Genomic DNA, 17,837 nt, shown 5'->3' with positions numbered 1-17,837 from the left:
ACAGAATATGACACTTATGGAAATACATATGTGAGTTTCTCTTCTCTAGTGACTAATCTTAACCTGTGTTTAAATATGACTATACAAGAATTGTATAGAGACAATTAAAAAATAGAAATTTTTTACATAGGAAATTTATGTCAGTTCTACAGCTTAGAATTATGAATGAAAAGATTTAGAAGAGTTAAACAAACCGTGGGTGTCGTTACTCAACATCTGTTTCATGATCAGTATTTCTTGCCACTCTTCAATTTCATACAAGTTTTTCATGCTATTTCCCTAACTGCGCCTTGTAACTGCTGCCCTCTTGTGGCTCATAATGAGAATTGCATGGTTTGAACTGAAAATCGCAAATCCAAAGTTTTCTTTATAAAGACAGTCTTTTCTCAGAAGTAAAAGCAAAATGATATTTACCTAAGATGATAAACATTGCCATCTATTATACATCAGACAAGATTGTCTCCAGTTGATACCTGATATTTGTTTCTTTTTTATAGCAGTGTGGTAGGGCGGATTTTCACGAACTTGAATTTCCGTGAATGCCAAGAGCTGAAGGACATTGGTTTGAGTACCCGTATTCTTTTTTCAACATAATATTTTTATTGATTATTTTGGAATTTCATATAATGCACTCTGATTACACTCATTTCTCTCTCAGGTTTACACATCCTCTCAGGTCTGTCCCCCCACCCACATGACCACCCTCCCAAAAAAGAAGAAACACCCTCCCCGACCCCACCCCACCCCTGCTCAAAGTAAGTGCAATTTGTGTTGTTCATGTACTCAGTGGAGCATGGTCAAACTCCCATTGGCCAGCCCCTGAGTATCAGTTCCTAAGGAGGGCCTTGGGTACCAGGGCTCGTCTTGCATCTTTTCAATTTTTATGTAAGTAGAATTATGCAGAATGGATTTTTATGTCTGTCTTCTAGACTTCAATATTATAGTGTGAATTCTGTCTGTGTTATCATATGTGATTCAGGATTTCATCCTCATTTCTATAGGCTGTGCCATTGCAGAACAGGGTCACAATTATTTTTATCAGTTTCACTATTGATTTATACTCAGGCTCCATTTTTCAAAATATAAGTAGTGGCCTTTGTTGAAGAAAACAAGTGTGCATTTCTCTAGGGCTTAACGTGAGACAGGCATTTTCAGCTTTCGTGGGCTGGTGCCTTTCAAAGATCGTTCCAGTTTGTATTTCAAAGAAAAGTATAACCTTTAATTACTCCACCATCCTGTCTAATCTCGGGCATTTCTGTCTTCTTCATTGTGCTCCTTCTAGAGGATGCACAGCACTATTGCCCTGACTTATTTTCGCCTGAGAGCCTGAGAGATTAGATATCAGGATATCAACATCAGTGAAAGACATTCTGTTCCCCTCATAAGGATTTTATAGAAGAAATAGAGAACAAATCCTTGGCCCATGGACCACTCTGTAAGATCAAAGAAATAAAAAAGAAGGAAAGATAAGACGAGGCTAGTAAAAGTGTTTGTTATTTTTTATTTCTTAAAAGTGCTTCATTACTTTGAAGTAGTTCCCAAAAGGATTGCGAGAGGTATTTCAAGGGAGCCCTCTTGGGGGTCTTTGAAATACGCTCCTTTGGTTTGAGGAACACAGAGACTTGGTGGTAACCCCTGTCCCGGAAGGTTGGCGTCTGATTGCGTACGAGGCAGGATGCTAGGGATTTGGAAGAGAACATTGCTTGTACACGAGTCCCGGGATATTTTGAGCAGAAGCCCACAGTTGTCTATGAAACCACACAGGAGAAAGTCCTCCCCGGTCTTGGGTCAATTGGAGAAATAACGCGATTTCGTCAGTAAGAGGCTCAACGCGAACTGCCAGCACTCTTAGAAGCAGTTTACCTGGAGTTCAGGCATCTCTCTCAGGGCCGGTGACTTGGGGAATGGGTAGGTTTAGCTTAAGTGTTCCAGGGCAGTAAGCAGGAGTCGTGTCAGGCTGGAAGAAGAGGAGTTCTACTCAGCTAAGCCAGAATGCACATTCTCACCCTTCTCCCGAACACTGGGCAAAAGAAGCAGAGATTAGGGGAGCAAAGCTCCAGAGCCCGTCTATCCTTTCTTCAAACCTCCTCTGCGGGCTCTGTCCTTCACACCTTTGACATCTGTAGTCTCTGGATCAAAACAGTCCTGCTACTGTAGAGGGAGGGCTCACGAAGCTCAAAGAACCCACCAGCGGCTTACATCCCTGCGGCTCCTCCCGGAGCCATATAAGCAGGGTGTTATAATCATACAACAGTCGCTGGGCAGAGGAGGGGACTCCTCTAGTGTATCAAAACCTCCCACCGGTGCAGGGGACTGCCAGTCTCTCGGAGTCATCACTCAGGGTGCTAGGACATTTTGGTGATGCAGCCAGCCGCTCAAGTCGCTCAGGCAACTGTGATAAATAACTGGTCCCCCCAGATTTTGTTAATTTCTTTGGTCTGTCATTGTCCTTGTATCCAGGGCGAGTAGGCGTTTTGTAACAGCCTGTCTTTCATTCTTCTGGTGGTGTCTTGGCTAGAGCGAATGTCCTCACCTTTGATAAAGTTCAGTTTATCGATTTGTTTTTGTATAGATCATGTCCTTAGTGTTACGTATAAAACCTCTTTAAACTTGGGGTCACGTAGCTTCTCTTCTGTGTTTTCTTCTGAAGTTTTATAGGTTTATGTTTTACATTTAGATATATAATTCAATATGAAGAAATATATGAGTTACGCCTCACATAAGTTGAAGTTAATTTTGTTAATGCCTCGGTCTTGAGCGCCTGCTTGTTCTCTCTGTATTTGTTGAAAACACAGCCCTGTCCTCATGTCTTTGTCGATGCCTTACTCTTTTGTGGGCTCCTAAAAGCAAAATACTATAGGCTGTGTAGCTTACGAGCGATACATTCAAGGATGCGCTGCTTGTGTAGGCCTGAGTCATTAGTGCTTCGTCTTCATCTAATTAGTGAGCGTTCCATTACCTAGTCATTTCCTGGAAACCCAGACTAAGACCAATGCCTCGAGGAGACAAGTTCACATGTGAATTTTGGGACACACACACACACACACACACACACACACACACACTGACCACAGTCATAATCAGTCACTTTACTATACAGTATGTGTATAGATCGTTTTTTCTTTCTTTCTTTCTTTCTTTCTTTCTTTCTTTCTTTCTTTCTTTCTTTTTTTTTTTTTTTTTGCTGATTATCCCACCTCCGTCTCTGTCTCTTATTGACATGACGGTGTTGTGATTCTGTGTCTTGAAACTGAGGAATAAGTCTTCCCATTGTTCTTCTGTTCGTTCCGGTTCCTGTTTTTACACTCAGGTTTTGCAATCAGCTTTATTATATTAAAGAAAACGACTTGGCTGGGAGTTTGAACGGAGTCGTCGTGTTTAATCTATAGATACACACCGGGAAAACTGGCATCCTAACATTATCAAGCCTGCGCACTTGTTTCAATCTTTTCTGATTTCCTTTATCAGTGTTTTGCCTTTCAACATACAAACCCTTCAGACATTTTATTAACTTTTTCCTGTTACTTAATCGTTTTGGTATTATTTAAACAAATTCCAGCAGTAAGGTAAGGGTGTCATTTAGTGGCAGAATGCTTGCCTGGGTTAAATTCCAGCACTGGAAAAAGACATTTTAAATAAAGCTCCAGGTGCTTGTTTCTGCCACAGAGGAACACAATCGATCTATATACATTAATTTTATAGCCTCTGACTTGGCCAAACCCACTTACTCATTAATTGTGGATGCCTTCTTTCTTTTTATACAGACAATTAGGAACTCTTCCTTTAGGAAGTTTAAAAGTTTTACTGTCTGAACTAGTTAGTACTTCCAGTGTGAATAAGAATGAGAAGAAAGCATATTTTCTAATCCTAGAAAACGGGTTTGCCCATTTATTTGCATGTGTGGAAATCAATTTGTTTCAATGCAATTTGCTTTTAACTTTTTCTCCCTGAATAACCTTTTCTCCATTGGCATGATTTGCTTTTTCCTCTTTATCAGAAATCAGTTACCTGCCTACTTGTAGCTCTGTCTGCAAGCATCTAGGATCTTGATCCTGTCCCATTGAACCATCTGTCAATCTTCACACCTACACCATACTGTCTCAGTTGCCGTAGTTTTAGTTTTATGATTCTTTTTTTTTTTTTTTTGGTTCTTTTTTTTTTTTCGGAGCTGGGGACCGAACCCAGGGCCTTGCGCTTCCTAGGCAAGCGCTCTACCACTGAGCTAAATCCCCAACCCCTTAGTTTTATGATTCTTGAAACTGGCTATGATTCCTCTTGAGTGTATTTTGTTTTCAAAGTAGGTTTGACTATGCTAAGTCTTTTGCTTCTCTCTCTCTCTCTCTCTCTCTCTCTCTCTCTTTCTTCCTTTAACATTTTAAATGGCATATTGGCAGATCTCAGAAAGGTTTGAGGACCACAATCTATTAAGTATATTCAAAGTACAGCTTATGTTTAGAATGAGCCTGTAAATTTAAAAAAAAAGTCTGCTAGGAGTCTGAATTAGGGACGATTCACATTGATGTAACGCTAGGCAGAATGAATGCTGTTTATCACAATGGGCATTATTTTACCAGGGCATAGTGTTCAGCAAATATATTTCTGCATCACTCGAGTCCTAAATTCATCAAGGCTTGTCTTGTTTTCATACAAAATAGACTTTATTTTGAAAATGTTCTGTTGTACCTGAGAAGACTGTGTTGTCTGTTATAATTCGAAGAGGTGGTTGGTAAATATCAGTCACAACAATTTTGTTTAGAGTGTTGTGAAAATCAGTGTATTTACTAATTTCCCAAGTCTGTATTTACCAACTATCAGGAGAGAGGTATCTCAAGGCCACGCTTTCTTCTTGTCTTCTCTAATTTTCCTTTACTTTTCAATCAGATTTTGCTTGGTGTAGTTTGAATCTCTTGTTAGATGCAGAAATATTTAAAATGATGTGCTAATACATATACTAGAGACAGAATGAAATATTTTTTTTTTATTAACTTGAGTATTTCTTATATACATTTCGAGTGTTATTCCCTTTCCCGGTTTCCGGGCAAACATCCCCCTCCCCCCTCCCCTTCCTTATGGGTGTTCCCCTCCCAACCTTCCCCCCATTGCCGCCCTCCCCTCAACAGTCTAGTTCACTGGGGGTTCAGTCTTAGCGGGACCCAGGGCTTCCCCTTCCACTGGTGATCTTACTAGGATATTCATTGCTTCCTATGAGGTCAGAGTCCAGGGTCAGTCCATGTATAGTCTTTAGGTAGTGGCTTAGTCCCTGGAAGCTCTGGTTGCTTGGCATTGTTGTACACAGAATGAAATCTTAATCATTATGAATTTCATTATTTCTTGTATCATTGTTTTCTATGATAAACTTGGGCTGATATCAGTATATTCCTCTTTTCCCTCTCACCTTTTCTCCTTCCCTTTCTTTCCACCCTCCCTGCTTCCTTTTCTCCTTCTCTTACCCCACCCCCACACTCTCTCTCTCTCTCTCTCTCTCTCTCTCTCTCTCTCTCTCTCTGTTTTCTTCTGTTCATATCTTCTCCCTTTGTAACATAAGCTAGCTTAGAACTTGCGATTCTCCTGCCCATGTCCAAGTGTAGGTCTCAATGCCCAGCTCAGTTTTCTTTAGATCACTGTAGCATAATATACCTTCCTGTATTCTGTGACTTTTTAATCTTTGTGTCTTCATTTGGCTTTATCTTTAACACCTAATCAGATGACCTGTGCATTATCATTGGAATGTTGCGGTATAATTAAAAAAGAGCACGACTGGTTCCCCTGAGTCACCACTCCACGCTGGACCCCTGGTACTCTCTGAACCAGACGGTTGCTCACTGGCATTAGTTTTGTCACCATAAGGCCATACAGAGCTATCTTTATTTATCTCAGCTGCAGCTGGCTTCAGGGAGGCACCACACCATGTTAGCCTAGATACCTTCTGGCTCCAGCAGTCTCTCTGCTTCCATTGCTCGTCACCCTGGCCAACCCTGACCAGTCTGGAACTCTGGTTCCAGCTACCTGGTAATAGCAAGACTCAACAAACTGTAACCCAACAACCAGATTTTTATGTTAAATACTCAATGTACAATACATCCACACCATGAACTTACAACCAATTGAGAAGGATATAAACCACCCACCTAGATAAGATAAATTTGTCTACAGAAATCCATCCCAGCTACCTTGGCAATTCATGACCACCCGGATCTGGGTCATCCTTCTCAGTCTCCATTTTGATTCTCCCTCCTTCTCTTTCTCTCCCTACAAAAGCTTTGTCCCCACCTTATTCGTTTACTGCCCACTCATGGCCTTGATCTAATCTAACTTGGGCCAGCCCTCACTTATATAATGACATCAACCTACAGGAATGTTTGGATAGTAATTTGCATTTAATGTGTTATTGAAGCATTCATATATATATATATACACACACACACATATATATATATATATATATATATATATATAGTTTCTTACCATTTCTTCTATATTTGTCTTTATTTTAAAGGTCCATTTAATTTAGATGTTCATCTGTTTACTGTTGTGTGTTTAAATTTGCCTATCTTTCTCTACTACTTTTATCCTTTTATCTTTCAAGCTCCTCATTTGACAGTCTTGTTAGGCGTATGTTGTCCCCTTTCGGGCCATTTGGCCTTCCAGTTTATGATAAGAATTTTAAAATATGGGGTTGGGGATTTAGCTCAGTGGAAGGCCCTGGGTTCGGTCCCCAGCTCCGAAAAAAAAAAGAATTTTTAAAATATGTATGTACATAAACTGCCATGGGAGATAAACTATTGTAGCTCCCAAGACTTCTTTCTTAGAGACTGCAAGTTCAAATAAGATGTTTCAGAGTCAATATAGATAGTCACCCTAACTTGTCCAAAAATATAAACTTAAGGGACAAATCAACTTTGTTATTTCCAATTAACCAACCAAGCAAATCCATTTAACCAGTTTCTTTCATATTTTTTCCTCAAAATTATTTGTAGTTACTGTCTTCCTTATCAGTTAAAATTGCATTCCCCCCAAATTCTGATGTTGACATCTGAATTCCTTGTACCTCAAGTTGCTGTTTTATTTGGTGATTTTTTAAAAAAGAGCTAATAAAGAAAAATAGATATATAAGCATGCCTTACCATGATAAGAACTGGTGTGCCTATAAGAATATTTGTTTAGAATATCGGTAGTATATAGGGTGTAGCTTAGGAGAAAATGGCCACCAAAAGAGAGACTTCAGGAGCAAAGAAGGCTGGAGCATTTTGACCTCAGACTCACGCTCTCCAGAACTGTTGGGGAAATGGAATTTTGTTGTTTAACACATGAAGCTCTGTGGGTACTTTGTTGTGTCAGCCCCAGAAAACGAGCACAGCACTTCAGTGTCCTCGACTGTTTCATTGTCATCTCCAGGGAGCATAAGTCATATGAAAGGGGAGGATTCCCTCTTGACTTCCACACTCCCCACCTTGGTGTAGTTCAGATGACTCTGCCCTGTGACTTTCTACTACTCGTCAGTGGTTGGCACATTGTACTGATGTGTTTTATCGTCCAATGGAGAGCTTTTTCTTTTAATTAAAATTAAGACTCATTGTTTTCATTTCTAATTAGCTCAATAGTCAACTTTCATTTCAAACGTCATACCAATAAGCTAACAAAAACATGAAAATTGATTCTGTGTGAATGTGTGTCTGAATATACACGCATATTTCCAGATTTTAGCACGTCTTACGTATTGATACAGGGAAATAATATACCCCTCTTTAACATTTCCAGACTAATTTGTAGAATAACTTCATGACCTAGACTTAATTAGGCTCTGGATGCTTTAATGGAAAGCTGGGAAATAAAACAGGCTTCCTAATACCAGTCAGCTTTTATTTGCTTCCTGGGAGCAACTTCGTAATTCCATGAGATAAATATTCTCAGTTATTACTTCTACAAGAAAACAATTTCCCTTTATCCATCAACTGACTTTTGGTAGATGGGGTTTGTCATATTTCTTAAAGTTATTCTGGCTGGTGAAGCTACTTTTAAATAACAAACTCATCAATCACAGGTTTCCTGGACTTTCATAATATAATTTAGCTCTCAAATTTACAGTCCTTTTGACGAAGATAATTTAGCTTTTACATTTCAAAAATCCTCTTGCTGGATAGATTTAAGCTGTACAGTGTTTGAATAATGTATCTCTGATAAACGATAGAGTGGATTCCTACAAAGAGCTGGACCAGCAATCCTTGACCTGATTTGGGTGGTTTCAACTTGAAATATGAGAGGGCAAAGAAATATCCTGATAAAATTGCAAAGACACAGCATTGTAACATGCTGGGAGGCCAAAAAGCTCACACTCAAGTTCCAGACGCTCATTTTATAATTCCTACTGAGTATTAAAGTAAATCTGAATCTTTAATAAAAAAGCAAATGCTTTCTAACCGTGTCAGCTCATGTAAATGAAATACATGTTAAAATATTCCTCCAACCTTGTAAGAGTGTAACCACACCTGTAACACAGCAGTAGGGGAGTGCTTATGCTTGGATTATGTCTATCGAACAAGAAATAGACTCTTCTGTCAAGAGGTATATCAAACAAACTCTTAAATCCAATGGTGAGAAACGCTGGGCATTAGATGATGATAAATGGGAAGAGAAGCAGAAACTCTGTTCTTTTGTATTTATTTATTTTTTTACCACCCATACAATTAGAGAGAGTAGGAAATGTGTTAATTCCTTGAAGAGCAAGGTAAGGCCATCTCACTTTATGCACCCTAGAATCTTAGAGAGTTATGCTTACATAATAGCGACAGACACATTGGTGAGTATTTTTCATCGACAAACAAATGTTAGGATATTGGTAGGTACAATAACCATATAAAAGAGAAGGCTTATTAAAGAATAGGTTTCCTTGTGTGAGCAGAATGAATTTGGGGAGCTTTCTTAGAAATATCATCCTGATACTGTACTCACACGCAATTTCCATGCAGAGGGAAAAGTTTACCACTGAAGGGAAATCCTTGTTGTAAGCCAATTGGTAGGTTGCATGTTCAGAAAGCCATCGCAGCTTTTGATGGAAGAGTGTATCCCACACAGCTGACTTCCTGAGTTTGGATCCCTGCCCACTTTCTAGCTCTGTGGCCCTGGGCAGGTTGCACAGCACTGTTGACCTCAGTTTCTCTCTCACCAAGACGAGAGATGATAGCGCATACTTCATTGGCTTTTCAGGAGATTCAGCAAGATTCTATGTGTTCCGTGCTTACAAATAAACCAACTGCATTTTGTCTTTATAATGTAACATATGCTTACTACAGCTGTGTTTGTAACTGGTAGTTTCCCTTCACGGGAATGGCTAGAACATGATCACATGACTTTTGATATAAACATTAACTATAGTCAGGGCATAAAATGATCTTTTATGTCAGGTACTAGACTTTGAGTTTTTCCCTCTCGTTTCTTATATGAATGCTACATATTCTGATTTCATGTTGTTTCTCCCAGCCAACTTTCCATGTTTGAATTTCGGTGTCATTTTGTTTCAAGCATGCCTCCTGTGAGTATCGTGCCTGAGAGTACCATACAAGATTCCTCTACTTTGGGTGTTGGAAAGGTGGCCCAGGTGGTGAGGGATGCCTACCGCTTTCCTATAAGACTTGTCACCTATGTTGACTGGTCCACAACCACCTGCGACTCCAGATCTAGGGCATTTGTCAATCTTTTCTGGTCTTTCTGGACACATGTGGTATACTCACAAGACATATATGCACATAAATGAAAATGATTAGGAGAAATCTCCAAGGTTGTTCTGTTTAATCTCCAACAGAAATATGTAAATACAATCATTTCATATTTAAACATAACTTATTACCCATTATTTCCTCTCTCTCTCTCTCTCTCTCTCTCTCTCTCTCTCTCTCTCTCTCTCACTCACTCCAGTACAAACAAATACAGTTACTATTCTTTTCAACTATAATTTAAAACAGCTGACATTCTCTTTAGGTTTTTAAGGTATGGTCACTATCAAACACTTTCAAAAGCGACCTTTTTCTCTAGCTTCTACTCATGTTAATTAAGATTTACCACCCCCTTTTACAAAAATCACTTTGTGAGATGACACTGTTACAGTCCTTGGAACAGTGCTTGCAGATTCTGGGGACAGTTCACTTCCAATTTATTCACCCAAATAAATCTTCCTTATGTCTTTTGGGAATTCTGCCTGTCATTGACATATCAAATTCTTCTCATTTCTATTCCTGCTTTACATCTCCATCCTTTTCCCTCCTGCATATTTCTTGTCACTTCAGTTAGGAGATTGTGTGGAAGGCTGTGCAGAAGCCTCTATCTTGACAGAAATTTGACAGTCTATTTTGACTGGTGTGGTAGGAAACAGGGAAAGGTTGACCAAGATGTGAGAAGAAATTATGTCACATAATGTACAATTTAAAAATGAAAGTGTTTGTGTCTCAAGAAGGGAAAATGTAAGAGAGACATGACACAACCTTCAGTCACCCAAAGGGATGGCATGTAGCTCACGAAATTGGTTCCGTGGCAGGCAAATTATTCCTGTCCAAGTCACTGAGAGGAGGATGCGTGATCAAATGTAGGATTGAGCGATTTAATTTCTAAGGTATTTTCCTATCCGATGCTTCTGTCAGTGTAAGTCGGACACTTTTGAAATGTGAAATGAAAAAGAATTTTCTTCCCCACATTTACTTTATATAAGGATTTGACCAGTAGCCTTATTAAAAACATATCTCCATCTAGAAATTTTGATTGAAATTTGAGGTATGATGTAGAAATTCTTGTGTGACGATACAGGTCTGTATTCAGGTAGAATGAGTTTACTAAATTGTTTTCTTTGGGAATTTTATGTCTCGTGATATAGTCACACAACAGCATCGTTATTTATAGAGACCAATTCTTTAAAATTGTCTACAAGAGTATCATAGCATAAGGCACTGGTTTAAATACACAGTAAATGCAGTTAAATTCGGTGACTTGCTTTGGGGTTTTGTGAGGAATAGAAACATGATACAATGCATGTGGTAAGTAATATAAACTGTTCTGTATCCAGCTACTATTTTGGGTCATTAGAGCAGATACTAAGGTGGAATAAAAGGTAATCCAGAAAGGGCAGGGAGAGTAGAGGAAGTCAAAGGAAGCCTTTGGACTTGTAGAAGATGAAAAAGTAAATGGAAGAGGGTTGGTTGTGAAGGATGCAAAACTGTTAGGAATACTAAATGCTCTCGAGTTACAATTCTTTAGTAAAAGGCGAAAGATTTATACGATCTGAAGAGAAACCAGAGTATCGAGTTACAATTCTTATACATTATTCTAGTTTTGAGTGTTGGAGAGCAAGGACCTGCATCTGATTTCCAGGAATCACATAAGGTGGCTTCTAATCACCGGCAGCTCCAGCTCCAGAGAGATTGGACACATCTGGTCTGCACGGTGTGCACACCCACACACAACCGCGATTAAAAAAAATAAAAATAAATCTCTTCTTGGAAGAAAAATCTGCAAATTGTGACAACTCAAGAACCTTTCATGTCATCCCTCCAGTTTGGCGTCAAGAAGAAGTCACACAAGTTGAGCAATATTCAAGTGAGGCTGAAAGGAAAGCTGCTCTGTGCGAGCTTTTGGAAAAAGAGACGCAGATAATTGCTTCCATCGGGAGACATAGATACGTTGCTCAGTTGGAGAGACAGGATGTAGCTACACAAGCTTTTCTGGATAAGGTTAGTGAAGTTATTTTAATAGGCATGTATTTTCAGTTTAACCATGTGGAATAATAAACTACAGGAGAGACCTATACCACGAGAACGTCCATAAAATTTTAAAATTTATTTATTTATTTATTTATTTATTCTCCTTCCAGTCACCCCCGCCTCCTGAGAGTTCCACATCCCACACCTCCTCCCCACCCCTGGCACTCCCCCATCTCCACAAGGATGTCCCCACTCCACCCACCCCACCAGACCTCTAAACTTCCTGAGGCCTCCAGTCTCTTGAGGGTTGGGTGCATCTTCTCTGACTGAACCCAGACCTGGGTGTCCTCTGCTGTATGTGTTGGAGGCCTCATCTCAGCTGGTATATGCTGCCTGGTCGGTGACCCAGTGTCTGAGAGATCTCAGGGGTCCAGGTTAATTGAGACTGCTGGTCTTCCTACAGGATTGCCTTCCTCCTTGGCTTCCTCTAGCTTTTCCCTAATTCAACCAGAATGGGTAGCAGCTTCCGTTCATTGCTTGGACACACATACCTGCATCCAACTCTTTCAGCTGCTTGTTGTGTCTTTTGGAGAGCAGTCATGGTAGGTCCCTTTTTGTGAACTCCCCATAGCTTCATAGTGGGGTCAGGTCTTGGGCCTCCCCTTGAGCTGGATCCCACTTGGGGCTGTCGCTGGACTTTCTTTTCCTCAGGCTCTTCTCCATTTCCACCCATGCATTTCTTTCAGTCAGGAAGAATTATGCGTCAGAGCTTTGGCTGTGGGATAGCAACCCCATCCCTCACTTGATGCCCTGTCTTTCTGCTGGAGGTAGATTCAATAAATTCTGTCTCCCCATTGTAGGACCTTTCATCTAGGGTTCCCCATTTAGAGTCCTGAGAGTCTCTCACTTCCCAGGTCTTTGGTACATTCTAGAGAGTCCTCCCAACCTCCTTCCTCCTGAGGTGGCCAGTTTCCATTCTTTCTGCTGGCCCTCAGGGCTTCAGTCCTTTTCCCTAACCCAATACCAGATCATGTTCCCCTCTCCCCTCACCCCTCCCCTCACTTTTGGGTCTGAGTTACCTCACTCAGGATGACATTTTCTTTTTTTCTTTTCTTTTCTTTTATTTTATTTATTTTTTTTAACTTGAGTATTTCTTATTTACATTTCGAGTGTTATTCCCTTTCCCGGTTTACGGGCCAACATCCCCCTAATCCCTCCCCCTCCCCTTCTTTATGGGTGTTCCCCTCCCCATCCTCCCCCCATTGCTGCCCTCCCCCCAACAATCACGTTCAGTCTTAGCAGGACTCAGGACTTCCCCTTCCACTGGTGCTCTTACTAGGATATTCACTGCTACCTATGAGGTCAGAGTCCAGGGTCAGTCCATGTATAGTCTTTAGGTAGTGGCTTAGTCCCTGGAAGCTCTGGTTGGTAGGCATTGTTGTACATATGGGGTCTCGAGCCCCTTCAAGCTCTTCCAGTTCTTTCTCTGATTCCTTCAACGGGGGTCCTGTTCTCAGTTCAGTGGTTTGCTGCTGGCATTCGCCTATGGATTTGCTGTATTCTGGCTGTGTCTCTCAGGAGCGATCTATATCCGGCTCCTGTCGGACTGCACTTCTTTGCTTCATCCATCTTGTCTAATTGGGTGGCTGTATATGTATGGGCCACATGTGGGGCAGGCTCTGAATGGGTGTTCCTTCTGTGTCTGTTTTAATCTTTGCCTCTCTATTCCCTGCCAAGGGTATTCTTGTTCCCCTTTTAAAGAAGGAGTGAAGCATTCACATTTTGATCATCCGTCTTGAGTTTCATGTGTTCTAGGCATCTAGGGTAATTCAAGCATTTGGGCTAATAGCCACTTATCAATGAGTGCATACTATGTGTGTTTTTCTGTGATTGGGTTACCTCACTCAAGATATTTTCCAGTTCCAACCATTTGCCTATGAATTTCATAAAGGCATTGTTTTTGATAGCTGAGTAATATTCCATTGTGTAGATGTACCACATTTTCTGTATCCATTCCTCTGTTGAAGGGCATCTGGGTTCTTTCCAGCTTCTGGCTATTATAAATAAGGCTGCTATGAACATAGTGGAGCACGTGTCTTTTTTATATGTTGGGGCATCTTTTGGGTATATGTCCAAGAGAGGTATAGCTGGATCCTCAGGTAGTTCAATGTCCAATTTTCTGAGGAACCTCCAGACTGATTTCCAGAATGGTTGTACCAGTCTGCAATCCCACCAACAATAGAGAAGTGTTCCTCTTTCTCCACATCCTCGCCAGCATTTGCTGTCACCTGAGTTTTTGATCTTAGCCATTCTCACTGGTGTGAGGTGAAATCTCAGGGTTGTTTTGATTTGCATTTCCCTTATGACTAAAGATGTTGAACATTTCTTTAGGTGTTTCTCAGCCATTCGGCATTCCTCAGCTGTGAATTCTTTGTTTAGCTCTGAACCCCATTTTTTAATAGGGTTATTTGTCTCCCTGCGGTCTAACTAGGATGACATTTTCTAATTTCATCTATTTGCCTGCAAAACTCAGGATGTCCTCATTTTTTTGTTTTTTTGTTTTTTTTTTTTTTGGTTCTTTTTTTTTTTTTTCGGAGCTGGGGACCGAACCCAGGGCCTTGCGCTTCCTAGGTAAGCGCTCTACCACTGAGCTAAATCCCCAGCCGATGTCCTCATTTTTAATAGCTGAGTAGTGTTCCATTGTGTAAATGAACCACATTTTCTGTATCCATTCTTCTGTCCTGGGACATCTGTGTTATTTCCAGCTTCTGGCTATCACAAATATGGCTGCCGTGAACATATTGGAACATGTGCCCCTGTGGCATGGTGGGGCATCTTTGGGGTATATTCCCAAGAGAGGTATTTATGGGTTTTTAGGTAGGTCTATCTGAGGAACCTCCAAACTGATTTCCAGAGTAGTTGTACCAGTCTGCAATCCCACCAGGAATGGAAGAGTGTTCCTCTTTCTCCACATCCTCGCCAACAAGTGTTGTCACCTGAGGTTTTGATTTTAGCCATTCTGACTGGTGTAAGGTAGAATTTCAGGGTCATTTTGATTTGCATTTCTCTGATCACTAAGGACTTTGACCATTTCTTTAAGTGCTTCTCAACCATTCACTATTCCTCTATTGTGAACTCTTGGTTTAGTTTTATATCCCCATTTTTTGATTTTTTTTTTGTGGTAAGCTCTTGAGTTCTTTATATATTTTGGATATTAACCCTCTATCAGATGTGGGGTTAGTGAAGATTCTTTTTCCCCAATCTGTAGGATATCGATTTGTCTTATTCACTATGTCCTTTGCTTTACAGAAGCTTTCCAGTTTCAAGAGGTCTCATTTATCAATTCTTGATCTTCGAGCCTGAGCCATTGAGGTTCTGTTTAGGAAATTTCCCCTTGTGCCAATGAGTCCAAGGCTCTTTCCCTCTTTCTATTCTATTAGATTCAGTGTATCTGGTTTTATATTGAGGTCCTTGATCCACTTGGACTTGAGCTTTGTGCATGGTGACAAATATGGGTCTATTTTTATTTTTCTATATACAGACATCCAGTTAGGCCAGTGCCATTTATTGAAGATGCTTTCTTTTTTCCATTGTATATTTTTGGCTTCTTTGTCAAAGATCAAGTGTGCATAAGTGTGTGGTTTTATTTCTGGATCTTTAATCCTATTCCATTGATCAACCTTTCTGTCTCTGTACCAATACCATGCAGTTTTGGCTTTTTTTTAAAATCTCTATTGCTCTGTAGTAGAGCTTGAGGTCAGGGATGGTGATTCCCCCAGCCATTCTTTTATTGTTAAGAATTGTTTTTGCTATTCTGGGTTTTTTGCCTTTCCAGATGAATTTGAGAATTGCACTTTCTATGTCTTTGAAGAGTTGTGTTGGGATTTTGATGGAGATTGCACTGAATCTATAGATTGCCTTTGGTAAGATGGCCATTTTTACTATGTTAATTCTGCCAATCTATGAGCATGGGAAATCTCTTCATTTTCTGAGATCTTTGATTTCTTTCTTGAGAGACTTAAAGTTCTTATAAAGATCTTTCACTTGTTTGGTTAGAGTTACCCCAAGATATTTCATAATATCTGTGGCTATTATGAAGGGAATTATTTCCTTAATTTCTTTTTCAGCCTATTTTTCATTTGTATAAAGGAATATTACTGATAAATAAATTAATTAGTAATTTTATATCCGGCCACTTTGCTGAAATTGTTTATCAGCTGGAGAATTTTGGGGTCACTCATATCATCATCTGCAAATAGTGATGCCTTTAATTCTTCTTTGCCAATTTGTATCCTTTTGATCTCTTTTTGTTGTCTTACTTTTCTAGCTAGCACTTTGAGTTCTATATTGAATAGATATAGAGATAGTGGGCATCCTTGTCTTGTCCCAGATTTTAGCGAGATTGCTTCAAGTATCTCTATTTAATTTGATATTGGCTGTTGGTTTGCAGTAAATTGCTTTTATTATGTTTAGGTATGGGCCTTGAATTCCTGATCTCTCCAATACTTTTAACATGAATGGACGTTGTATTTTGTCAAATGCTTTTTCTGCATTTAAGGAGATGATCATGTGATTTTTTCTTTGAGTTTGTTTATATGGTAGATTATGTTAATGTATTTCTTGTATTGAACCAACCTTACATTTCTGGGATGAAGCCTACTTGATGGTGGTGAATGATGGTTTTGATGTGTTCTTGGATCCGGTTTGCGAGAATTTTATTGAGTATTTTTGCATCAATATTCATAAGTGAGATTGGTCTGAAGTTCTCTTTTTAGATAGGGTTCTTGTGTGGTTTTATAATAATTGTGACTTCATAGAATGAATTAGGTAGCGTTCCTTCTATATCTATTTTATGGAATAGTTAGAGGAATATTGATATCAGGTCTTCTTTGAAGGTCTGGTAGAATTCTGAACTAAATCCATCTGGTCCTGGGCTTTTTTTTAGTTGGGAGGTTATTTAATGACTTTTTCTATTTCCTTATGGGATATGGTCCTGTTTAGAAAGTTTACCTGCTCTTGATTTAACTTTGGTATGAGATATCTGTCTAGAAAACCATCCATTTTATCTAGATTTTCCAGTTTTGTTGAGTCTAGGCTTTTGTAGTAGGATCTGATGTTTTTTTGAATTCCCTCCATTTCTGTTGTTATGTCTCCCTTTTCATTTCTGATTTTGTTAATTTGGATACTGCCTCTGGGCCCTTTAGTTAGTTTGATTAGGGGTTTATCTATCTTGGACTCTCTCAAAGAGCCAGCTTTTAGTTTTGCTGATTCTTCGTATTGTTATCTTTGTTTCTATTTGGTTGATTTCAGCCCTGAGTTTGACTATTTTCTGCCTTCTACTCCTTTTGGATGAGTTTGCTTCTTTTTGTTCTAGAGTGTGTTGTTAAATTGCTAGTGTAAGATCTCTCCAGTTTCTTTACCAGTGCACTTAGTGCTATGAGTTTTCCTCTTAGCACTGCTTTCATTGTGTCCCATACGTTTTGGTATAATGTGTCAACATTTTTATTAAATTCCAGAAAGTCTTTAATTTCTTTCTTTTTAACACTGGGATAGTCTTTAGAATATCCTATATATTTGCTCTTTTACTACAGCTGACTATTCGAACTATGCCCTCAAATAAAGACTGATAGAGAACATGAGATTCTTATGTTCCTGACTAAGGGGATTTTGTTTAGGGGAGAAAATGTGGAGTGATTGTTTAAATTTGGAGAATTTTACACTCTGATAGTGTACAAAGTAGTAACGTTTTAGAATGTCTGGGTCTGGGGTACCCAGTGGTCACTACCTTGGTATTTAACTGGAGACCTATGTTTATGGTCTGGCTTACTAGTTCTAGTTGGCTGGACATTTTTGACCAATGACTATATAATTATTGAAAGGTAAGAAAACGTGCAATTAAGGGGGAAAGAAAATAATTATCCTTTTGTGGTCACACTGCCTGTTAATAATGAAAGCTTGTTTCCACAGTAACAAATTTCCTTTTGTAAATCTTATATTTCTAGAATGGAAAGCTAATCCATCCATCCATCCAGAAGACAAAAAGGATACAGTTTTCTGTGACACTTGTTGGTAGCAATTCTCCTTCTCTGACTCTTGTTATCTTAGAACATTTTTAAAAACTACATTGTTTATTCCTTTAGATGCCCTTCTGTC

General features: G+C 39.5%; 1 protein-coding gene across 2 annotated transcripts in view; it reads left to right on the top strand.

Moving 5' to 3' along the window:
• The window catches only part of Iqub (IQ motif and ubiquitin domain containing), a 62,672-nt gene that overhangs the window by 19,593 nt on the left and 25,242 nt on the right, over nucleotides 1-17,837 (top strand). For both annotated transcript variants that reach the window (XM_087656501.1, NM_001034130.1), the window contains 1 exon segment: nucleotides 11,539-11,714. In XM_087656501.1, coding sequence (XP_087512627.1) covers nucleotides 11,539-11,714 — 176 coding nt within the window.

This window comes from Rattus norvegicus, chromosome 4 (assembly GCF_021556685.1).
Source record: "Rattus norvegicus strain SHRSP/BbbUtx chromosome 4, alternate assembly SHRSP_T2T, whole genome shotgun sequence".
NCBI classification, from domain to species: domain Eukaryota; kingdom Metazoa; phylum Chordata; class Mammalia; order Rodentia; family Muridae; genus Rattus; species Rattus norvegicus.
Note: the sequence above shows the minus strand (reverse complement) of the source record. Positions and strands in the feature narration are given on the sequence as shown.